Genomic DNA, 27,500 nt, shown 5'->3' with positions numbered 1-27,500 from the left:
CACACACACATATATATATATGTATATATATATATATATATATATATATATATATATATATATATATATATATATATATATATATATATATATATATATATATATATATATATATATATGTATATATATATATATATGTTCTTTTTCTCAAACATACTAGATTTATGTGCTGAAAAAGGACTGGTGATTGGGAATACCTGGTTTAAAAAGCGAGATATACATGAGTATACGTATGTAAGTAGGAGAGATGGCCAGAGAGCGTTATTGGATTACGTGTTAATTGATAGACGCACGAAAGAGAGACTTTTGGATGTTAATGTGCTGAGAGGTGGAACTGGAGGGATGTCTGATCATTATCTTGTGGAAGCAAAGGTGAAGAATTGTTGGGGTTTTCATAAAAGAAGAGAGAATCTTGGGGTGAAGAGAGTGGTGAGAGTAAGTGAGCTTGGGAAAGAGACATGTATGAGAAAGTACAAGGAGAGTACAGAATGGAAAAAGGTGAGAACAAAGGAGGTAAGGGTAGTGGGGGAGGAATGGGATGTATTTAGGGAAGCAATGATGGCCTGCGCAAAAGATGCTTGTGGCATGAGAAGCGTGGGAGGTGGGTTGATTAGAAAAGGTATCGAGTGATGGAATGAAGAAGTAAGATTATTAGTGAAAGAGAAGAGAGAGGCATTTGAACGATTTTTGCAGGGAAAAAATGCAAATGAGTGGGAGAGGTATAAAAGAAAGAGGCAGGAGCCAAGAGAAAGGTGCAAGAGGTGAAAAAGAGGGCAAATTAGAGTTGGGGCGAGAGAGTATCATTAAATGTCAGGAAGAATAAAAAGATGTTTTGGAAGGAGGTAAATAAAGTGCGTAAGACAAGGGAGCAAATGGGAACTTCAGTGAAGGGGGCAAATGGGGAGGTTATAACAAGTAGTGGTGATGTGAGAAGGAGATGGAGTGAGTGTTTTGAAGGTTTGTTGAATGTGTTTTATGATAGAGTGGCAGATGTGGGGTGTCTTGGTCGAGGTGGTGTGCATAGTGAGAGGGTTAGGGAAAATGAATTGGTAAATAGAGAAGAGGTAGTAAAAGCTTTACTGAAGATGAAAGCCGGTAAAGCAGCAGGGTTGGATGGCATTGCAGTGGAATTTATTAAAAAAGGGGGTGACTGTATTGTTGACTGGTTGGTAAGGTTATTTGATGTATGTATGATTCATGGTGAGGTGCCTGAGGATTGGCGGAATTCTTGCATAGTGCCATTGTACAAAGGCAAAGGGAATAAGAGTGAGTGCTCAAATTACAGAGGTATAAGTTTGTTGAGTATTCCTGGTACATTATATGGGAGGGTATTGATTAAGAGGGTGAAGGAATATACAGAGCATCAGATTGGGGAAGAGCAGTGTGGTTTCAGATGTGGTTGAGGATGTGTGGATCAGGTGTTTGCTTTGAAGAACATAAGCGAGAAATACTTAGAGAAACAAATGGATTTGTATGTAGCATTTATGGATCTGGAGAAGGCATATGATAGAGTTGACAGAGATACTCTGTGGAAGGTATTAAGAATATATGGTGTAGGACACAAGTTGTTAGAAGCAGTGAAAAGTTTTTATCGAGTACGTGTAGGAAGAGAGGAAAGTGATTGGTTCTAAGTGAATGTAGGTTTGCGGCAGGGGTGTGTGATGTCTCCATGGTTGTTTAATTTGTTTATGGATGGGGTTGTTAGGGAGGTGAATGCAAGAGTTTTGGAAAGAGGGGAAAGTATGCAGTCCGTTGTGGATGAGAGAGCTTGGGAAGTGAGTCAGTTGTGTTTCGCTGATGATACAGCGCTGGTGGCTGATTCATGTGAGAAACTGCAGAAGCTGGTGACTGAGTTTGGTAAAGTGTGTGAAAGAAGAAAGTTAAGAGTAAATGTGAATAAGAGCAAGGTTATTAGGTACAGTAGGGTTGAGGGTGAAGTCAATTGGGAGGTAAGTTTGAATGGAGAAAAGCTGGAGGAAGTGAAGTGTTTTAGATATATGGGAGTGGATCTGGCAGCGGATGGAACCATGGAAGCGGAAGTGAATCATAGGGTGGGGGAGGGGGGAAAACTCTGGGAGCCTTGAAGAATGTTTGGAAGTCGAGAACATTATCTCGGAAAGCAAAAATGGGTATGTTTGAAGGAATAGTGGTTCCAACAATGTTGTATGGTTGCGAGGCGTGGGCTATGGATAGAGTTGTGCGCAGGAGGGTGGATGTGCTGGAAATGAGATGTTTGAGGACAATATGTGGTGTGAGGTTGTTTGATCGAGTAAGTAATGTAAGGGTGAGAGAGATGTGTATAAATAAAAAGAGTGAGTGTGGTTGAGAGAGCAGAAGAGGGTGTTTTGAAATGGTTTGGTCACATGGAGAGAATGAGTGGGGAAAGATTGACCAAGAGGATATATGTGTCAGAGGTGGAGGGAACGAGGAGAAGTGGGAGACCAAATTGGAGGTGGAAAGATGGAGTGAAAAAGGTTTTGAGTGATCGGGTCCTGAACATGCAGAAGGGTGAAAGGCGTGCAAGGAATAGAGTGAATTTGAGCGATGTGGTATACCGGGGTCGACGTGCTGTCAGTAGATTGAACCATGGCATGTGAAGCGTCCGTGGTAAACCATGCAAAGTGTGTGGTTCCTGGATTTGGAAAGGGAGCTGTGGTTTCGGTGCATTATTACATGACAGCTAGAGACTGAGTGTGAACGAACGGGGCCTTTGGTGTTTTTCCTAGCGCTACCTCGCACACATGAGGGGGGAGGGGGTTGTTATTCCAGTCGTGGCGAGGTGGCGATGGAAACAAATAAAGGCAGACAGTATGAATTATATACAGGTGTATATATGTATATGTCTGTGTGTGTATATATATGTGTACATTGAGATGTATAGGTATGTATATTGTGCATGGGTGGACATGTATGTATATACATGTGTATGTGGGCGGGTTGGGCCATTCTTTCGTCTGTTTCCTTGCGCTACCTCGCTAACGCGGGAGACAGCGACAAAGCAAAATATATAAATATAAATAGATAAATAAATAAATGTATATATATATATGTATATATATATATATATATTTATATATATATATATATATATATATATATATATATATATATATATATATATATATATATATATATATATATATTATCCCTGGGGATAGGGGAGAAAGAATACTTCCCACGTATTCCCTGCGTGTCGTAGAAGGCGACTAAAAGGGGAGGGAGCGGGGGGCTGGAAATCCTCCCCTCTCAATTTTTTTTAATTTTCCAAAAGAAGGAACAGAGAGGGGGGCCAGGTGAGGATATTCCCTCAGTGGCCCAGTTCTCTGTTCTTAACGCTACCTCGCTAACGCGGGAAATGGCGAATAGTTTGAAAAAAAGAAAAAAAAAAATATATATATATATATATATATATATATATATATATATATATATATATGTATATATATATATATATATATATATATATATATATATATATATATATATATATATATATATATATATATATATATATATATATATATATATATATATATATATATATATATATATATATATATATATATATATATATATATATATATATATATATATATATATATATATATATATATATATATTCTTTCTTTCAAACTATTCGCCATTTCCCGCACTAGCGAGGTAGCGTTCTTAACGCTACCTCGCTATATATATATATATATATATATATATATATATATATATATATATATATATATATATATATATATATATATATATATATATATATATATGTATATATATATATATATATAAATTCATTTTGCTTTGTCGCTGTGTTCCGCATTCGCGAGGTGGCGCAAGGAAACAGTTGAAAGAATGGCCCAACCCACCCACATACACATGTATATACATACACGTCCACACACGCAAATATACATACCTATACATCTCAATGTACACATATATATACACAAACAAATATGTATATGTATACACATGTACATAATTCATAGTGTCTGCCTTTATCTATTCGCATCGCCACCTCGCCACACATGGAATAACGACCCCCTCCCCCCTCATATGTGCGAGGTAGCGATAGGAAAAGACGACAAAGGCCCCATTCGTTCACACTCAGTTTCTAGCTGTAATGTAATAATGCACAGAAAACACAGCTCCCTTTCCACATTCAGGCCCGAAAGAACGTTCCATGGTTTACCACAGACGCTTCACATGCCCTGGCTCAATCCATTGACAGCACGTCCACCCCGGTATACCACATCGTTTCAATTTACTCTATTCCTTGCACGCCTTTCACCCTCTTGCATGTTCCGGCCCCGATCACTCAAAATCTTGTTCACCACATCTTTACATCTCCATTTGGTCTCCTTCTTCTCCTCGTTCCCTCCACCTCTGACATATATATCCTCTTCGTCAATCTTTCCTCACTTATTCTCTCCATATGACGAAACCACTTCAAAAAATCCTCTTCTGCTCTCTCAACCACACTCTTTTTATTTCCACACATCTCTCTTACCCTTATATTACATACCCGATCACACCACATATTGTCCTCACACACATATTGTCCTCAAACATCTCATTTCCAGCACATCCACCCTCCTCCCCACAGCTCTATCCATAGCCCACGCCTCGCAACCATACAACATTGTTGGAACCACTATTCCTTCAAACATACACATTTTTCCTTTCCGAGATGATGTTCTCGACTTCCACACATTCTTCAGGCTCCCAGAATTTTCACCCCCTCCCCAACCCCATGATTCACTTCCGCTTCCATGGTTCGATCCACTGCCAAATCCACTCCCAGATACCTAAAACTCTTCACTTCCTCCAGTTTTTCTCCATTCAAAATTACCTCCCAATTGACTTGACCCTCAACCTTACTGTACCTATTAACCTTACTCTTATTCACATTTACTCTCAACTTTCTTCTTTCACACACTTCACCAAACTCAGTCACCAGCTTCTGCAGTTTCTTACATGAATAAGCCACCAGCGCTATATCATCAGCGAACAACAACTGACTCACTTCCCAAGCTCTCTCATCCACAACAGACATCACACTTGCCCCTCTTTCCAAAACTCTTGCATTCAACTCCCTAACAACCCCATCCATAAACAAATTAAACAACCATGGAGACATCACACACCCCTGCCGCAAACCAAAATTTACTGAGAACCAGTCACTGTCCTCTCTTCCTACGCGTACACATGCCGTACATCCTCGGTAAAAACCTTTCATTGTTTCTAACAACTTGCCTCCCACACTACACCTTCCACAGAGCATCTCTATCAATTCTATCATATGCCTTCTCCAGATCCATAAATGCTACATACAAATCCACATGCTTTTCTAAGTATTTCTCACATACATTCTTCAAAGCAAACACCTGATCCACACATCCTCTACCACATCTGAAACCACGCTGTTCTTCCCCAATCTGATGCTCTGTATATGGCTTGACTCTCTCACTCAATATCCTCCCATATAATTTACCAGGAATACTCAACAAACTTATACCTCTGTAATTTGAGCACTCATTCTTATCCCCTTTGCCTTTGTACAATGGCACTATGCAATTATTCCGCCAATCCTCAGGCACCTCACCATGAATCATACATACATTAAATATCCTTACCAACCAGTCAACAATACAGTCACTCCCTTTTTTAATACATTCCACTGCAATACCATCCAAACCCACTGCTTTGCCGGCTTTCATCTTCCGCAATGCTTTTACTACCTCTTCTCTGTTTACCAAATCATTTTTCCTAACCCTCTCACTTTGCACACCACCTCGACCAAAACACCCGATATCTGCCACGCTATCATCAAACACATTCAACAAACCTTCAAAATACTCACTCCATCTCTTTCTCACATCACCACTAGTTGTTATCACCTCCCCATTAGCCTCCTTCACTGAAGTTCCCATTTGTTCCCTAGTCTTACGCACTTTATTTACCTCCTTCCAAAACATATTTTTATTCTCCCTAAAATTTAATGATACTCTCTCATCCCATCTCTCATTTGCCCTTTTTCACCTCTTGCACCTTTCTGTTGACCTCCTGCCTCTTTGTTTTATACATATCCAACTCATTTGCATTATTCCCCTTCAAAAATCGTCCAAATGCCTCTCTCTTCTCTTTCACTAATAATCTTACTTCATCCCAACACTACCCTTTCTTATCTGCCCACCTCCCACGCTTCTCATGCCACAGGCATCTTTTGCGCAAGCCATCACTGCTTCCCTAGATACATCCCATTCCTCCCCTACTCCCCTTACCTCCTTTGTTCTCACCTTTTTCCATTTTGTGGTATTTAAAAGTCTCCGTTTCCATTAGTTAAAATGTACTGCATGTTATCTCATGTCTAACAAATTATGAAGTTTTCATATTGTGACACCCTTATTCTCATAAAATCAGCAGATACAATAATTTTAGCTTCAACAAGAATTTCTCACTCAGTCTCTCCTGGTACTTCCTCACACAAGTCTCCTTCCCAAGCTCACTTATTCTCACCACTTTCTTCACCCCAACATTCTCCCTTCTTTTCTGAAAACCTCTACAAATCTTCACCTTCGCCTCCACAAGATAATTATCAGTCATCCCTCCAGTTACACCTCTCAGCATATTAACATCCAAAAGTCTCTCTTTCGCGCTCCTATCAATTAACACATAATCCAATAACGATCTCTGGCCATCTCTCCTACTTACATACGTATACTTATGTATATCTCTCTTTTTAAACCAGGTATTCCCAATCACTAGTCCTTTTTCAGCACATAAATCTACAAGCTCTTCACCATTTCCATTTACAACACTGAACACCCCATGTATATCAATTATTCCCTCAACTACCACATTACTAACCTTTGCATACAAATCATCCATCACTATAACCTGGTCTCGTGCATCAAAAACCACTAACAAACTCATTCAGCTGCTCCCAAAACACTTGCCTCTCGTGATCTTTCTTCTCATGCCCAGGTACATATGCACCAATAATCACCCATCTCTCTCCATCAACTTTCAGTTTTACCCATATCAATCTAGAGTTTAATTTCTTGCACACTATCACATACTCCCACCACTCCTGTTTCAGGAGTAGTGCTACTCCTTCCGTTGCTTTTGTCCTCTCACTAACCCCTGACTTTACTCCCAAGACATTCCTAAACCACCCCTCCTTTTTGCCCTTGAGCTTCGTTTCACTCAGAGCCAGAATATCCAGGTTCCTTTCCTCAAACATACTACCTATCTGTCCTTTTTTCTCATCTTGGTTACATCCACACACATTTAGACACCCCATTCTGAGTCTTCGAGGAGGATGAGCACTCCCCGCGCGACAGATCTATAGATAGATAGATAGATATAAATATGTATTTATTTGTATGTAAATGTCTGTGCACGTCCCTAAACCGGTTAGACACAGGGGTGAATGGTTGTATTTAGACATAGGGATGGACAGATTTTTAATAGTCAGCAAAGAACTTACAGAAGACTACTGTACCTTTTATTGATAGCTGGGATGATTGGGCTGTCCTTCTGAGCAATCATTGAGAATATTGTTGGTAAAAACTCTCCCTTGGATTTGTAAAAGGAGCACAGTTCTTGAAAAAAGTACACTTAATTAGATTTCTCGTCATGCAAAACAATTTCGTCTTTAGAGTATTTATTATTGGAGAACAATGATCCAAATACACACACATCTATATTAATGAAAATAGGGGTTTGATTCTTGCTAGTTATTCAGAAATATGTATATAAGGTTTTAGAAATCAGCCTCTCTTTTCTTATCAATCTAAACACTATTTGAGTAAAATAGATTACATTTTTAATGACCAATAGTAACATATTGTAACTACTGTCACATTCAGGACAAACCATTAGCGTATTAAATATCAGATCTAAAATAAGAAACTGTAAACCTTAACTGCTTTACTATATATATATATATACATATATATATATATATATATATATATATATATATATATATATATATATATATATATTTTTCTTTTTTGCTTTGTCGCTGTCTCCCGCGTTTGCGAGGTAGCGCAAGGAAACAGACGAAAGAAATGGCCCAACCCACCCCCATAAACATGTATATACATACGTCCACACACGCAAATATACATACCTACACAGCTTTCCATGGTTTACCCCAGACGCTTCACATGCCTTGATTCAATCCACTGACAGCACGTCAACCCCGGTATATCAAATCGCTCCAATTCACTCTATTCCTTGCCCTCCTTTCACCCTCCTGCATGTTCAGGCCACGATCACACAAAATCTTTTTCACTCCATCTTTCCACCTCCAATTTGGTCTCCCTCTTCTCCTCGTTCCCTCCACCTCCGACACATATATTCTCTTGGTCAATCTTTCCTCACTCGTTCTCTCCATGTGCCCGAACCATTTCAAAACACCCTCTTCTGCTCTCTCAACCACGCTCTTTTTATTTCCACACATCTTTCGTACCCTTACGTTACTTACTCGATCAAACCACCTCACACCACACATTGTCCTCAAACATCTCATTTCCAGCACATCCATCCTCCTCCGCACAACTCTATCCATAGCCCACGCCTCGCAACAATACAACATTGTTGGAACCACTATTCCTTCAAACATGCCCATTTTTGCTTTCCGAGATAATGTTCTCGACTTCCACACATTCTTCAAGGCTCCCAGAATTTTCGCCCCCTCCCCCACCCTATGATCCACTTCCGCTTCCATGGTTCCATCCGCTGCCAGATCCACTCCCAGATATCTAAAACACTTCACTTCCTCCAGTTTTTCTCCATTCAAACTCACCTCCCAATTGACTTGACCCTCAACCCTACTGTACCTAATAACCTTGCTCTTATTCACATTTACTCTTAACTTTCTTCTTCCACACACTTTACCAAACTCAGTCACCAGCTTCTGCAGTTTCTCATATGAATCAGCCACCAGCGCTGTATCATCAGCGAACAACAACTGACTCACTTCCCAAGCTCTCTCATCCCCAACAGACTTCCAAAATATATACATATATATATATATATATATATATATATATATATATATATATATATATATATATATATATATATATATATATATATATATATATATATATATACATTATCCCTGGGGATAGGGGTGAAAGAATACTTCCCACGCATTCCTCGCGTGTCGTAGAAAGCGACTAGAGGGGACGGGAGCGGGGGGCCAGAAATCCTCCCCTCCTTGTACTTTTTTAACTTTCTAAAAATGTGAAACAGAAGAAGGAGTCACGCGGGGAGTGCTAATCCTCCTCGAAGGCTCACATTGGGGTGCCTAAATGTGTGTGGATGTAACCAAGATGTGAAAAAAGGAGAGATAGGTAGTAAGTTTGAGGAAAGGAACCTGGATGTTTTGGCTCTGAGTGAAACGAAGCTCAAGGGTAAAGGGGAAGAGTGGTTTGGGAATGTCTTGGGAGTAAAGTAAGGGGTTAGTGAGAAGACAAGAGCAAGGGAAGGAGTAGCAATACTCCTGAAACAGGAGTTGTGGGAGTATGTGATAGAATGTAAGAAAGTAAATTCTCGATTAATATGGGTAAAACTGAAAGTTGATGGAGAGAGATGTGTGATTATTGGTGCATATGCACCTGGGCATGAGAAGAAAGATCATGAGAGGCAAGTGTTTTGGGAGCAGCTGAATGAGTGTGTTAGTGGTTTTGATGCACGAGACCGGGTTATAGTGATGGGTGATTTGAATGCAAAGGTGAGTAATGTGGCAGTTGAGGGAATAATTGGTATACATGGGGTGTTCAGTGTTGTAAATGGAAATGGTAAAGAGCTTGTAGATTTATGTGCTGAAAAAGGACTGATGATTGGGAATACCTGGTTTAAAAAGCGAGATATACATAAGTATACTTATGTAAGTAGGAGAGATGGCCAGAGAGCGTTATTGGATTACGTGTTAATTGACAGGCGCGCGAAAGAGAGACTTTTGGATGTTAATGTGCTGAGAGGTGCAACTGGAGGGATGTCTGATCATTATCTTGTGGAGGCTAAGGTGAAGATTTGTATGGGTTTTCAGAAAAGAAGATTGAATGTTGGGGTGAAGAGGGTGGTGAGAGTAAGTGAGCTTGGGAAGGAGACTTGTGTGAGGAAGTACCAGGAGCGACTGAGTACAGAATGGAAAAAGGTGAGAACAATGGAAGTAAGGGGAGTGGGGGAGGAATGGGATGTATTTAGGGAATCAGTGATGGATTGCGCAAAAGATATATATATATATATATATATATATATATATATATATATATATATATATATATATATATATATATATATATATATATATATATATATATATATATATATATATATATATATATATATATATATATATATATATGCATATATATATGTATATATATATATATATATATATATATATATATATATATATATATATATATATATATATATATATATATATATATATATATATATATATATATATATATATATATATATATATATATATATATATATATATATATATATATATATATATATATATATATATATATAAATATATATATATATATATTTTTTTTTTTTTTTTTTTTTTTTATACTTTGTCGCTGTCTCCCGCGTTTGCGAGGTAGCGCAAGGAAACAGACGAAAGAAATGGCCCCCCCCCCCATACACATGTACATACACACGTCCACACACGCAAATATACATACCTACACAGCTTTCCATGGTTTACCCCAGACGCTTCACATGCCTTGCTTCAATCCACTGACAGCACGTCAACCCCTGTATACCACATGACTCCAATTCACTCTATTTCTTGCCCTCCTTTCACCCTCCTGCATGTTCAGGCCCCGATCACACAAAATCTTTTTCACTCCATCTTTCCACCTCCAATTTGGTCTCCCTCTTCTCCTCGTTCCCTCCACCTCCGACACATATATCCTCTTGGTCAATCTCTCCTCACTCATTCTCTCCATGTGCCCAAACCATTTCAAAACACCCTCTTCTGCTCTCTCAACCACGCTCTTTTTATTTCCACACATCTCTCTTACCCTTACGTTACTTACTCGATCAAACCACCTCACACCACACATTGTCCTCAAACATCTCATTTCCAGCACATCCATCCTCCTGCGCACATCTCTATCCATAGCCCACGCCTCGCAACCATACAACATTGTTGGAACCACTATTCCCTCAAACATACCCATTTTTGCTTTCCGAGATAATGTTCTCGACTTCCACACATTTTTCAAGGCTCCCAAAATTTTCGCCCCCTCCCCCACCCTATGATCCACTTCCGCTTCCATGGTTCCATCCGCTGACAGATCCACTCCCAGATATCTAAAACACTTCACTTCCTCCAGTTTTTCTCCATTCAAACTCACCTCCCAATTGACTTGACCCTCACCCCTACTGTACCTAATAACCTTGCTCTTATTCACATTTACTCTCAACTTTCTTCTTCCACACACTTTACCAAACTCAGTCACCAGCTTCTGCAGTTTCTCACATGAATCAGCCACCAGCGCTGTATCATCAGCGAACAACAACTGACTCACTTCCCAAGCTCTCTCATCCCCAACAGACTTCATACTTGCCCCTCTTTCCAGGACTCTTGCATTTACCTCCCTTACAACCCCATCCATAAACAAATTAAACAACCATGGAGACATCACACACCCCTGGCGCAAACCTACATTCACTGAGAACCAATCACTTTCCTCTCTTCCTACACGTACACATGCCTTACATCCTCGATAAAAACTTTTCACTGCTTCTAACAACTTGCCTCCCACACCATATATTCTTAATACCTTCCACAGAGCATCTCTATCAACTCTATCATATGCCTTCTCCAGATCCATAAATGCTACATACAAATCCATTTGCTTTTCTAAGTATTTCTCACATACATTCTTCAAAGCAAACACCTGATCCACACATCCTCTACCACTTCTGAAACCGCACTGCTCTTCCCCAATCTGGTGCTCTGTACATGCCTTCACCCTCTCAATCAATACCCTCCCATATAATTTACCAGGAATACTCAACAAACTTATACCTCTGTAATTTGAGCACTCACTCTTATCCCCTTTGCCTTTGTACAATGGCACTATGCACGCATTCCGCCAATCCTCAGGCACCTCACCATGAGTCATACATACATTAAATAACCTTACCAACCAGTCAACAATACAGTCACCCCCTTTCTTAATAAATTCCACTGCGATACCATCCAAACCTGCTGCCTTGCCGGCTTTCATCTTCCGCAAAGCTTTTACTACCTCTTCTCTGTTTACCAAATCATTTTCCCTAACCCTCTCACTTTGCACACCACCTCGACCAAAACACCCTATATCTGCCACTCTGTCATCAGACACATTCAACAAACCTTCAAAATACTCATTCCATCTCCTTCTCACATCACCGCTACTTGTTATCACCTCCCCATTTACGCCCTTCACTGAAGTTCCCATTTGCTCCCTTGTCTTACGCACCCTATTTACCTCCTTCCAGAACATCTTTTTATTCTCCCTAAAATTTACTGATAGTCTCTCACCCCAACTCTCATTTGCCCTTTTTTTCACCTCTTGCACCTTTCTCTTGACCTCCTGTCTCTTTCTTTTATACTTCTCCCACTCAATTGCATTTTTTCCCTGCAAAAATCGTCCAAATGCCTCTCTCTTCTCTTTCACTAATACTCTTACTTCTTCATCCCACCACTCACTACCCTTTCTAAACAGCCCACCTCTCACTCTTCTCATGCCACAAGCATCTTTTGCGCAATCCATCACTGATTCCCTAAATACATCCCATTCCTCCCCCACTCCCCTTACTTCCATTGTTCTCACCTTTTTCCATTCTGTACACAGTCTCTCCTGGTACTTCCCCACACAGGTCTCCTTCCCAAGCTCACTTACTCTCACCACCTTCTTCACCCCAACATTCACTCCTCTTTTCTGAAAACCCATACTAATCTTCACCTTAGCCTCCACAAGATAATGATCAGACATCCCTCCAGTTGCACCTCTCAGCACATTAACATCCAAAAGTCTCTCTTTCGCACGCCTGTCAATTAACACGTAATCCAATAACGCTCTCTGTCCATCTCTCCTACTTACATAAGTATACTTATGTATATCTCGCTTTTTAAACCAGGTATTCCCAATCATCAGTCCTTTTTCAGCACATAAATCTACAAGCTCTTCACCATTTCCATTTACAACACTGAACACCCCATGCATACCAATTATTCCCTCAACTGCCACATTACTCACCTTTGCATTCAAATCACCCATCACTATAACCCGGTCTCGTGCATCAAAACCGCTAACACACTCATTTAGCTGCTCCCAAAACACTTGCCTCTCATGATCTTTCTTCTCATGCCCAGGTGCATATGCACCAATAATCACCCACCTCTCTCCATCAACTTTCAATTTTACCCATATTAATCGAGAATTTACTTTCTTACATTCTATCACATACTCCCACAACTCCTGTTTCAGGAGTATTGCTACTCCTTCCCTTGCTCTTGTCCTCTCACTAACCCCTGACTTCACTCCCCAGACATTTCCAAACCACTCTTCCCCTTTACCCTTGAGCTTCGTTTCACTCAGAGCCAAAACATCCAGGTTCCTTTCCTCAAACATACTACCTATCTCTCCTTTTTTCACATCTTGGTTACATCCACACACATTTAGGCACCCCACTCTGAGCCTTCGAGGAGGATGATCACTCCCCGCGTGACTCCTTCTTCTGTTTCCCATTATAGAAAGTTAATACAAGGAGGGGAGGATTTCCGGCCCCCCGCTCCCGTCCCCTCTAGTCGCTTTCTACGACACGCGAGGAATACGTGGAAAGTATTCTTTCACCCCTATCCCCAGGGATATATATATATATATATATATATATATATATATATATATATATATATATATATATATATATATATATATATATATATATATATATATATATATATATATATATATATATATATATATATATATATATATATATATATATATATATATATATATATATATATATATATATATATATATATATGGAGCGGGGGGCTGGAAATCCTCCCCTCTCATTTTTTTTTTTTAATTTTCCAAAAGAAGAAAGAGAGAAAGGGGCCATGTGAGGATATTCCCTGAAAGACCCAGTCCTCTGTTCTTAACGCTATCTCGCTAATGCGGGAAATAGCGAATAGTATGAAAAAAAAAAAAAAAAAATATATATATATATATATATATATATATATATATATATATATATATATATATATATATATATATATATATATATATATATATATATATATATATATATATATATATATATATGTACATATATATATATATATATATATATATATATATATATATATATATATATATATATATATATATATATATATATATATATATATATATATATATATATATATATATATATATATATAAGCTTTGCGGAAGATGAAAGCCGGCAAGGCAGCAGGTTTGGATGGTATTGCAGTGGAATTTATTAAGAAAGGGGGTGGCTGTATTGTTGACTGGTTGGTAAGGTTATTTAATGTATGTATGACTCATGGTGAGGTGCCTGAGGATTGGCGGAATGCGTGCATAGTGCCATTGTACAAAGGCAAAGGGGATAAGAGTGAGTGCTCAAATTACAGAGGTATAAGTTTGTTGAGTATTCCTGGTAAATTATATGGGAGGGTATTGATTGAGAGGGTGAAGGCATGTACAGAGCATCAGATTGGGGAAGAGCAGTGCGGTTTCAGAAGTGGTAGAGGATGTGTGGATCAGGTGTTTGCTTTGAAGAATGTATGTGAGAAATACTTAGAAAAGCAAATGGATTTGTATGTAGCATTTATGGATCTGGAGAAGGCATATGATAGAGTTGATAGAGATGCTCTGTGGAAGGTATTAAGAATATATGGTGTGGGAGGCAAGTTGTTAGAAGCAGTGAAAAGTTTTTATCGAGGATGTAAGGCATGTGTACGTGTAGGAAGAGAGGAAAGTGATTGGTTCTCAGTGAATGTAGGTTTGCGGCAGGGGTGTGTGATGTCTCCATGGTTGTTTAATTTGTTTATGGATGGGGTTGTAAAGGAGGTAAATGCAAGAGTCCTGGAAAGAGGGGCAAGTATGAAGTCTGTTGGGGATGAGAGAGCTTGGGAAGTGAGTCAATTGTTGTTCGCTGATGATACAGCGCTGGTGGCTGATTCATGTGAGAAACTGCAGAAGCTGGTGACTGAGTTTGGTAAAGTGTGTGGAAGAAGAAAGTTGAGAGTAAATGTGAATAAGAGCAAGGTTATTAGGTACAGTAGGGGTGAGGGTCAAGTCAATTGGGAGGTGAGTTTGAATGGAGAAAAACTGGAGGAAGTGAAGTGTTTTAGATATCTGGGAGTGGATCTGTCAGCGGATGGAACCATGGAAGCGGAAGTGGATCATAGGGTGGGGGAGGGGGCGAAAATTTTGGGAGCCTTGAAAAATGTGTGGAAGTCGAGAACATTATCTCGGAAAGCAAAAATGGGTATGTTTGAGGGAATAGTGGTTCCAACAATGCTGTATGGTTGCGAGGCGTGGGCTATGGATAGAGTTGTGCGCAGGAGGATGGATGTGCTGGAAATGAGATGTTTGAGGACAATGTGTGGTGTGAGGTGGTTTGATCGAGTAAGTAACGTAAGGGTGAGAGAGATGTGTGGAAATAAAAAGAGCGTGGTCGAGAGAGCAGAAGAGGGTGTTTTGAAATGGTTTGGGCACATGGAGAGAATGAGTGAGGAGAGATTGACCAAGAGGATATATGTGTCGGAGGTGGAGGGAACGAGGAGAAGAGGGAGACCAAATTGGAGGTGGAAAGATGGAGTGAAAAAGATTTTGTGTGATCGGGGCCTGAACATGCAGGAGGGTGAAAGGAGGGCAAGAAATAGAGTGAATTGGAGTCATGTGGTATACAGGGGTTGACGTGCTGTCAGTGGATTGAAGCAAGGCATGTGAAGCGTCTGGGGTAAACCATGGAAAGCTGTGTAGGTATGTATATTTGCGTGTCTGGACGTGTGTATGTACATGTGTATGGGGGGGGGGGGGGGTTGGGCCATTTCTTTCGTCTGTTTCCTTGCGCTACCTCGCAAACGCGGGAGACAGCGACAAAGTATAAAAAAAAAAAAAAAAAAAATATATATATATATATATATTTATATATATATATATATATATATATATATATATATATATATATATATATATATATATATATATATATATATATTTATATATATATATATAGATAGATAGATAGATAGATAGATAGATAGATAGAGAGATAGATAGATAGATAGATAAACATACGTATTGTTGACTGGTTGGTATGGATGAGGTGCCTGAGAATTAGCGGAATTTTTGCATAGTGCCATTGTACAAAGGCAAAGGGGATAAAAGGGAGTCCTCAAGTTATACAGTTAAAGTTTCTTGAGCATTCCTGAGAAATTATATGGGAGGGCATTGATTGAGAGGGTGAAGACATGTACAGAGCGTCAGATTGGGGAAGAGCAGTGTGGTTTCAGAAGTGGTAGAGATTGTGTGGATCAGGTGTTTGCTTTGAAGAATGTATGTGAGAAATATTAAGAAAAACAAATGAATTTGTATGTAGCATTTATGGATCTGGAGAAGGCATATCATGAAGTTGATAGACATACTCTGTGGAAGGTATTAAGAATATATGGTGTGGGAAACAAGCTGTTAAAAGCAGTGAAAAGTTTTTATCGCGGATGCAAGGAGTGTGTACGCGTAGTAAGAGAGGAAAGTGATTGGTTCACAGTGAATGTAAGTTTGCGGCATGGGTGTGTGATACCTCCATGGTTGTTTAATTTGTTTATGGATGGGGTTGTTAGGGAGGTGAATGCAAGAGTTTTGGAAAGAGGGGTAAGTATGCAGTCTGTTGTGGATGAAAGAACTTGGGAAGTGAGTCAGTTGTCGTTCACTGATGATACAGCGCTTGTGGCTGATTCGCGTGAGAAACTGCAGAATTTGGTAAAGTTTGGTAAAGTGTGTGAAAGAAGAAAGCTGAGAGTAAATGTGAATAAGAGCAAGGTTATTAGGCACAGTAGGGTTGAGTGATAAGTCAATTGGGAGGCAGGTTTGAATGGAGAAAAATTGGAAGTGAAGTATTTTAGATATCTGTGACTGGATTTGGCAGCGGATGGAACCATGGAAGCGGAAGTGAATCGTAGGGTGGGGGAGGAGGCAAAAGTTCTGGGAGCGTTGAAGAAAGTGTAGAAGGCGAAAACATTATCTCGGAAAGCAATTATGGGTATGTTTGAAGGAATAGTGGTTCCAACAATGTTATATGATTGAGAGGCGCGCGCTATGGATAGAGCTGTGTGGAGGAGGTTGGATGTACTGGAAATGAGATGTTTGAGGTCAATATATGGTGTGAGGTGGTTTGATCGTGTAAGTAATAACAGGGTAACAGAGATGTGTGGAAATAAAAAGTGTGGTTGAGAGAGCATAAGAGGCTGTTTTGAAATGGTTTGGTCACATGGAGAGAATGAGTGAGGAGAGACTGACCGAGAAGATGTATATGTATGAGGCTGAGGGAACGAGGAGAAGTGGGAGACCAAATTGGAGGTGGAAGGATGGAGTGAAAAAGATTTTCATTGATCTAGCCTTGAACATGAATGAGGGTGAAAGGCGTGCAAGGAATAGAGTGAATTGGAAAGTTGTGGTAAACCGGGGTCGGAGTGCTCTCAATGGATTGAACCAGGGCATGTGAAGCGTCTGGGGTACACCAAGGAAAGTTCTGTGGGGCTTGGATAAGGAAAGGGATCTGTGGTTTCGCTGCATTATTACATGACAGCAAGAGACTGAATGTGAACAAATTTTTCCTTTATTGTCTTTTCCTAGCGCTACTTCGCACACAGGAGGGGGTAGAGGGATGTTATTTCATGCGTGGCGGAGTGGCGATGGGAATGAATAAAGACAGACAGTATGAATCATGTACATGTGTATATATGTATACGTCTGTGTGTGTATATATATATATATATATATATATATATATATATATATATATATATATATATATATATATATATATATATATATATATATATATATATATATATATATATATATATATATATATATATATATATATATATATATACGTTGACATGTAGAGGTCTGTATATCTGCGTGTTTGGACGTGTATGTATATACATGTGTATGTAGGTGGGTTGGGCCATTCTTTCCTCTGTCCCCTTGCGCTACCTCGCTTTCACCCTTTCACTGCTTCTAACAACTTCTCTCCCACACCATATATTCTTAATACCTTCCACAGAGCATCTCTATCTACTCTATCATATGCCTTCTCCAGACCCATAAATGCTACATACAAATCCATTTGCTTTTCTAAGTATTTCTCACACATATTCTTCAAAGCAAACACCCAATCCACACATCCTCTACCACTTCTGAAACCACACTGCTCTTTCCCAATCTGATGCTCTGTACATGCCTTCGCCCTCTCAATCAATACCCTCCCTTATAATTTACCAGGAATACTCAACAAACTTTTACCTCTGTAATTTGAGCACTCACTTTTATCCCCTTTGCCTTTGTACAATGGCACTATGCAAGCATTCCGCCAATCCTCAGGTACCTCACCATGAGTCATACATACATTAAATAGCCTTACCAAACAGTCAACAATACAGTCACCCCCTTTTTTTATTAAATTCTACTGCAATACCATCCAAACCCGCTGCCTTACCGGCTTTCATTTTCCGCAAAGCTTTTACTACCTCTTCTCTGTTTACCAAATCATTCTCCCTAACCCTCTCACTTTGCACACCACCTCGACCGAGACACCCTATATCTGACACGCTATCATCAAATACATTCAAGAAATTTCAAAACACTCACTCCATTTCCTCACATCACCACTACTTGTTATCACCTCCCAATAGCCCCCTTCACTGAAGTTTCTATTTGTTCCCTTGTCTTACGCACTTTAATTACCTGCTTCCAAAACATCTTTTTATTCTCCCTAAAATTTAATGATACTCTATCACCCAAGGTCTCATTTGTCCTCCTTTTTCATCTCTTACACCTTTCTGTTGACCTCCTGCCTCTTTCTTTTATACATCTCCCACTCATTTGCATTATTTCCTTACAAAAATCGTCCAAATGCCTCTCTCTTCTCCTTCACTAATAATCTTACTTCTTCATCCCACTACTCACTACCCTTTCTAATCTGCCCACCTCCCACGCTTCTTATCCCACAAGAATCTTTTGCGCAAGCCATTACTGCTTCACTAAATATATCCCATTCCTCCCCCACTCCCCTTACCTCCATAGTTCACAACTTTTTCCATTCTGTACTCAGTCTCTCCTGGTATTTCCTCACTCAAGTCTCCTCCCCAAGCTCACTAACTATCACCACTCTTTTCACCCCAGCATTCTCTCTTCTTTTCTGGAAGCCAATACAAATCATCAGCTTCGCTTCCACAAGATAATGATCAGACATCCCTCCAGTTGCACCTCTCAGCACATTAACATACAAAAGTCTCTCTTTCGCGCGCCTATCAATTAACACGTAATCCAATAACGCTCTCTGGCCATCTCTCTTACTTACATACGTATACTTATGTATATCTCTCTTTTTAAAAAATGGATTCCCAATCGCCAGTCCTTTCTCAGCACATAAATCTACAAGCTCTTCACCATTTCCATTTACCGCACTAAACACCCGATGTATACCAATTATTCCCTTAACTGCAACATTAATCACCTTTGCATTCAAATCGCCCTTCACTATAACACGGTCTCGTGCATCAAAGATACTAACACACTCATTCAGCTGCCCCCAAAACACTTCCCTCTCATGATCTCTCTTCTCATGATCAGGTGCATATTCGCCAATAATCACCCATCTCTCTCAATCAACTTTCAGTTTTACCCGTATCAATCTAGAGTTTACTTTCTTACACTCAAACACATACTCCCACAACTCCTGTTTAAGGAGCAGTGCTACTCCTTCCCTTGCACTTGTCCTCTCAGTAACCTCTGATTTTACACTCAAGACATTTCCAAACCACTCTTCCCCTTTACCCTTGAGCTTCGTATCACTCAGAGACAAAACATCCAGGTTTCTTTCCTCAAACATACTACCTATCTCTTCTTTTTTCTCATCTTGGTGCAAGAGGTGAAAAAGAGGGCAAATGAGAGTTGGGATGAGAGAGTATCATTAAATTTCAGGGAGAATCAAAGATGTTTTGGAAGGAGGTAAATAAAGTGCGTAAGACAAGGGAGCAAATGGGAACTTCAGTGAAGTGGGCTAATGAGGACGTGATAACAAGTAGTGGTGATGTGAGGAGATGGAGTGAGTATTTTGAAGGTCCGTTGAATGTGTTTGATGATAGAGTGGCAGATATAGAGTGTTTTGGTCGAGGTGGTGTGCAAAGTGAGAGGTTTAGGGAAAATGATTTGGTAAATAGAGAAGAGGTAGTAAAACCTTTAGGGAAGATGAAAGCCGGCAAGGCAGCAGGTTTGGATGGTATTGCAGTGGAATTTATCAAAAAATGGGGTGACTGTGTTGTTGACTGGTTGGTAAGGTTATTTAACGTATGTGTGACTCATGGTGAGGTGCCTGAGGATTGGCAGAATGCTTGCATAGTGCCATTGTACAAAGGCAAAGGGGATAAGAGTGAGTGCTCAAATTACAGAGGTATAAGTTTGTTGAGTATTCCTGGTAAATTATATGGGAGGATATTGATTGCGAGGGTGATGGCATGTACAGAGCTATCAGATTGGGGAAGAGCAGTGTGGGCTCAGAAGTGCTAGAGGATATGTGGATCAGGTGTTTGCTTTGAAGGATGTATGTGAGAAATACTTAGAAAAACAAATGGATTTGTATGTAGCATTTAAGGATCTTGAGAAGGCATATGATAGAGCAACATAAAATAAATGCAGATAATATACACATATATATATATATATATATATATATATATATATATATATATATATATATATGTTTATTTTATTTATTTTGTTTTGTCGCTGTCTCCCGCGTTAGCGAGGTAGCGCAAAGAAACAGACGAAAGAATGGCCCAACCCATCCACATACACATGTATATACATACGCGTTCACACACGCAAATATACAAAGCTATACATCTCAATGTACACATATATATACACACACAGACATATACATTTATATATACATGTACATAATTCATACTGCCTGCCTTTATTTGTTCCCATCGTCACCTCGCCACACATGGAATAACAACCCCCTCCCCCCTCATGTGTGCGAGGTAGCGCTAGGAAACGACACCAAAGGCCCCATTCGTCTGTTTCCTTGCGCTACCTCGCAAACGCGGGAGACAGCGACAAAGCAAAATAAAATAAATATAAATGATATATATATATATATATATATATATATATATATATATATATATATATATATATATATATATGAATGTATATATATGTTTATTTCATTTATTTTGCTTTGTCGCTGTCTCCCGCGTTAGCGAGGTAACGCAAAGAAACAGACGAAAGAATTGCCCAACCCATCCACATACACATATATATACATACGCGTTCACACACCCAAATATACGAAGCTATACATCTCAATATACACATATATATATACACACACACACATATACATATATACAAATGTACATAATTCATTCTGTATGCATTTATTTATTCCCATCGCCATCTCGCCACACATGGAATACCATCCCCCTCCCCCCCTCATGTGTGCGAGGTAGCGCTAGGAAAAGACACCAAAGGCCCCATTCGTTCACATTCAGTCTCTAGCTGTCATGTAATAATGCGGCGAAACCACAGCTCCCTTTCCATATCCAGGCCCACACAACTTTCCATGGTTTACCCCAAACGCTTCACATGCCCTGGTTCAATCCATTGACAGCAGGTCGACCCCGGTTTACCACATCGTTCCAATTCACTCTTCATTGCACGCCTTTCACCCTCCTGCATGTTTAGGCCCCGATCACTCAAAATCGCTTTCCCTCTATCTTTCCACCTCCAATTTGGACTCCCACTTCTCCTCGTTCCCTCCACCTCTGACATATATATCCCCTTGATCAATCTTTCCTCACTCATTCACTCCATGTGACCAAACCATTTCAAAACACCCTCTTCTGCTCTCTCAACCATACTTTTTATTTCCACACATCTCTCTTACCCTTACATTACTTACTCGATCAAACCACCTCACACAACATGTTGTCCTCAAACATCTCATTTCCAGCACATCCACCCTCCTGAGCACAACTCGATCCATAGCCCACGCCTCGCAAACACACAACATTGTTGAGACCACTATTCCTTCAAACATACCCATTTTTGCTTTACGAGATAATGTTCTCGACTTCCAAACATTTTTCAAGGCTCCCAAAGTTTTCGCCTCCTCCCCCACCCTATGATTCCTCTCTGCTTCCCTGGTTACATCCTCTGCCTGATCTACTCCCAGATATCTAAAACACTTTACTTCCACCAGTTTTTCTCCATTCAAGCTTACCTCCCAATTGACTTGACCCTCAACCCTACTGTACCTAATAACCTTGCTCTTATTCACATTTACTCTCAACTTTCTTCTTTCACACACTTTACCAAACTCAGTCACCAGCTTCTGCAGTTTCTCACATGAATCAGCCACAAGTGCTGTATCATCAGCAAACAACAACTGACTCACTTCCCAAGCTCTCTCATCCCCAACAGACTTCATACTTGCCCCTCTTTCCAAAACTCTTGCATTCACCTCCCTAACAACCCCATCAATAGAGAAATTAAACAACTATGAAGACATCAAACACCCCTTCCGCAAACCTACGTTCACTGAGAACCAATCACTTTCCTCTCTTCCATCACATGCACATGCCTTATATCCTTGATAAAAACTTTTCACTGCTTCTAACATCTTGCCTCACACACCATATATTCTTAATACCTTCCACAGAGCATCTCTATCAACTATATCATATGCCTTCTCCATATCCATAAATGCTACATACAAATTCATTTGCTTTTCTAAGTATTTCTCACATACATTCTTCAGAGCAAACACCTGATCCTCACATCCTCTACCACTTCAGAAACCATACCGCTCTTCCCCAGTCTGATGCTCTGTATATGCCTTCACCCTCTCAATCAATACCCTCCCTTATAATCTACCAGGAATACTCAACAAACTTATACCTCAGTAATTTGAGCACTCACTCTTATCCCCTTTGCCTTTGTACAATGGCACTACGCAAGCATTCCGCCAATCCTCATGCACCTCACCATGAATCATACATACATTAGATAGCCTTACCCACCAGTCAACAATACAGTCACTCCCTTTTATAAAAAATTCCACTGCAATACCATCCAAACCTGCTGCCTTGCCGGCTTTCATCTTCCGCAAAGCTTTTACTACCTCTTCTCTGTTTACCAAATCATTTTCCCTATCCCTCTCACTTTGCACAACACCTCGACCAAACACCCCATATCTGCCACTCTATCATCAAACACATTCAACAAACAGTCAAAATACTGACTCCATCTCCTTCTCACATCACCACTACTTGTTATCAGCTCCCCATTAGCCCCCTTCACTGAATTTCCCATTTGTTCCCTTGTCTTACCCACTTTATTTACCTCCTTCCAAAACATCTTTTTATTCTCCCTAAAATCTAATGATACTCTTTCACCCCATCTCACGTTTACCCTCTTTTTCACCTCTTGCACCTTTCTGTTCACCTCCTGCCTGTTTCTTTAATACATCTCCCACTCATTTGCATTTTTTCCATGCAAAAATCGTCCAAATGCCTCTCTCTTCCCTTTCACTAATAATATTGCTTCTTTATCCCACCACTCACAACCCTTTCTAATCAACCAACCTCCCACACTTCTCATGCCATAAGTATCTATTGCGCAAGCCATCACTGCTTCCCTAAATACACCCCATTCCTCCCCCACTCCCCTTGCCTCCTTTGTTCTCATCTTTTTCCATTCTGTACTCAGTCTCTCCTGGTACTTCCTCACACAAGTGTCCTTCCCAAGCTCACTTACTCTCACCACCCTCTTCACCCCAACAGTCTCTACTCTTTTATGAAAACCCCTACAAATCTTCACCTTCGCCTCCACAAGATAATGATCAGAAGTCTCTCCAGTTACACCTCTAAGCACATTAACATCTAAAAGTCTGTCTTTCGCACGCCTATCAATTAAGACGTAATCCAATAACGCTCTCTCGCCATCTCTCCCACTTACATACGTATACTTTTGTATATCTCGCTTTTTAAACCAGGTATTCCGAATCACCAGTCCTTTTTCAGCACATAAATCTACAAGATCTTCACCATTTCTATTTACAGCACTGAACACCCCATGAATACCAATTATTCCTTCAACTGGCACATTACTCACCTTTGCATTCAAATCCCCCATCACTATAACCCGGTCTTGTGCATCAAAATCACTTACACACTCATTCAGCTGCTCCTAAAACACTTGCCTCTCATGATCTTTCTTCTCATGCCCAGGTGCATATGCACCAATAATCACCCATCTTCCTCCATCAACTTTCAGTTTTATCCATATCAATCTAGAATTTACTTTCTTACACTCTATTACATACTCCTACAACTCCTGTTTCAGGAGTAGTGCTACTCCTTCCCATGTTCTTGTCCTCTCAATAACCCCTGACTTTATCCTAAGATATTCCCAAACCACTCTTCCCCTTTACCCTTGAGCTTCGTTTCACTCAGAGCCAAAATAACCAGGTCCCTTTCCCTAAACATACTACCTATCTCTCCTTTTTCTCATCTTGGTTACATCCACACATATTTAGACACCCCGGTCTGAGCCTTCGAGGAGTATGAGCACTACCCGTGTGACTCCTTCTTCTGTTTCCCCTTTTAGGAAGTTAAAATACTAGGAGGGGAGGGTTTCTAGCCCTCCGATCCCGTCCCCTTTAGTCGCCTTCTACGACACGTGAGGAATGCGTGGGAAGTATTCTTTCTCCCCTATACCCAGATATATATATATATATATATATATATATATATATATATATATATATATATATATATATGAGGGAGCGGGGGGCTGGAAATCCTCCCCTCTCGCTTTTTTTTTAATTTTCCAAAAGAAGGAACAGAGTGGGGCCAGGTGAGGATATTCCAAAAAAGGCCCAGTCCTCTGTTCTTAACGCTACCTCGCTAACGCGGGAAATGGCGAATAGTTTAAAAGAAAAGAAAATATATATATATATATATATATATATATATATATATATATATATATATATATATATATATATATATATATATATATATATATATATATATGTATATATATATATTTTTTTTTCTTTTTTTTTGCTTTGTCGCTGTCTCCCGCGTTTGCGAGGTAGCGCATGGAAACAGACGAAAGAAATGGCCCAACCCACCCCCATACACATGTATATACATACGTCCACACACGCAAATATACATACCTACACAGCTTTCCATGGTTTACCCCAGACGCTTCACATGCCTTGATTCAATCCACTGACAGCACGTCAACCCCGGTATACCACATCGCTCCAATTCACTCTATTCCTTGCCCTCCTTTCACCCTCCTGCATGTTCAGGCCCCGATCACAAAAAATCTTTTTCACTCCATCTTTCCACCTCCAATTTGGTCTCCCTCTTCTCCTCGTTCCCTCCACCTCCGACACATATATGCTCTTGGTCAATCTTTCCACACTCATTCTCTCCATGTGCCCAAACCATTTCAAAACACCCTCTTCTGCTCTCTCAACCACGCTCTTTTTATTTCCACACATCTCTCTTACCCTTACGTTACTTACTTGATCAAACCACCTCACACCACACATTGTCCTCAAACATCTCATTTCCAGCACATCCATCCTCCTGCGCACAACTCTATCCATAGCCAACGCCTCACAACCATACAACATTGTTGGAACCACTATTCCTTCAAACATACATCTTTCGTTCATACTTTTCGCCATTTCTCGCATTAGCGAGGTAGCGTGGAGAACAGAGGACTGGGCCTTAGAGGGAATATCCTCACATGGCCCCCTTCTCTGTTCCTTCTTTTGGAAAAAAACAAAAAAACGAGAAGGGAGGATTTCCAGCCACCCGTTCCCTCCCCTTTTAGTCGCCTTCTACGACACGCAGGGAATACGTGGGAAATATTCTTTCTCCCCTATCCCCAGGGATATAATATATATATTTATATATATATATATATATATATATATATATATATATATATATATATATATATATATATATATATATTTATATATATATATATATATATATATATATAATATATATGGAGTGAGAGGACAGGAGCAGGGGAAGGAGTGGCACTACTTCTCAAACAGGAATGGTTTGTGACTTGTCTGTGATAGAGTATAAGAAAGTAAACTCTAGATTGATATGGGTAAAAGTGAGATTGGATGTAGAGAGATTGGAGGTTATTGATGCATATGCATATGGGCATCAGAAGAAAGATCGTGCGAGCAGCTGAGTGAGCGTGTTAGTAATTTTCATGCACGAGACCGGGATATAGTGATGGGTGATGACCAGAGAGCATTATTGGATTACGTGTTAATTGATAGGCACGCGAAAGAGAGACTTTTGGATGTTAATGTGCTGAGAGGTGCAGCTGGAGGGATATCTGATCATTATCTTGTGGAGACAATGAAGATATGTAGAGATTTTTAGAAGGGGAGAGAGAATGTTGGGGTGAAGAGAGTGGTGAGAGTAAGTGAACTTGGGAGGGGAACTTGTGTGAGGAAGTACCATGAGAGACTGAGTGCAGAATGGAAAAAGGTAAGAACAAAGGAAATAAGGGTGTGGGTGAGGAAAGGGATGTATTTAGGGAAACAGTGATGGCTTGCGCAAAAGATGCTTGTGGCATGAGAAGCGTAAGAGGTGAGCAGATTAGAAAGGGTATTAAGTGGTGGGATGAAGAGGTAAGATTATTAGTGAAAAAGAAGACACAGGCATTTGTACGATTTTTGCAGAAAAATAATCCAATGATTAGGAGATGTATAAAAGAAAGAGGCAGTAGGTAAAGAAAAAGGTGCAAGAGGTGAAAATGAGGGCATATGAAAGTTAGGGGTGAGAAAGTATCAATGAATTTTAGGGAGAATAAGGAGATGTTTCGAAAGGAGGTAAAAAAAGTGGGTAAGACAAGGGAACAAATGGGAACATCAGTGAAGGGGGCTAATAGGGAGGTGATCACAAGTAGTGGTGATGTGAGGAGGAGACGGAGTGAGTATTTTCAAGGTTTGTTGAATGTGCTTGATGATAAAGTGTCAGGTATAGGGTGTTTTGGTCTAGGTGGTGTGCAAAGTGAAAAGGTTACGGAGAATCATTTGCTAAAAAAGGAAGAGATAGTGAAAGCTTT

At 39.8% G+C, this 27,500-nt stretch overlaps 1 protein-coding gene across 1 annotated transcript in view; it reads right to left on the bottom strand.

The window, feature by feature from the left end:
- The window catches only part of LOC139756951 (probable glutamate receptor), a 103,018-nt gene that overhangs the window by 20,326 nt on the left and 55,192 nt on the right, over positions 1-27,500 (bottom strand). Inside the window, 1 exon segment of the mRNA XM_071676895.1 lies at positions 7,514-7,613. Coding sequence (XP_071532996.1) covers positions 7,514-7,613 — 100 coding nt within the window.

The sequence above is a fragment of the Panulirus ornatus genome, chromosome 23 (assembly GCF_036320965.1).
Source record: "Panulirus ornatus isolate Po-2019 chromosome 23, ASM3632096v1, whole genome shotgun sequence".
Lineage (NCBI taxonomy): Eukaryota > Metazoa > Arthropoda > Malacostraca > Decapoda > Palinuridae > Panulirus > Panulirus ornatus.
The sequence above is the reverse complement of the archived record's forward strand: the minus strand, read 5'-3'. Positions and strand labels throughout refer to the sequence as shown.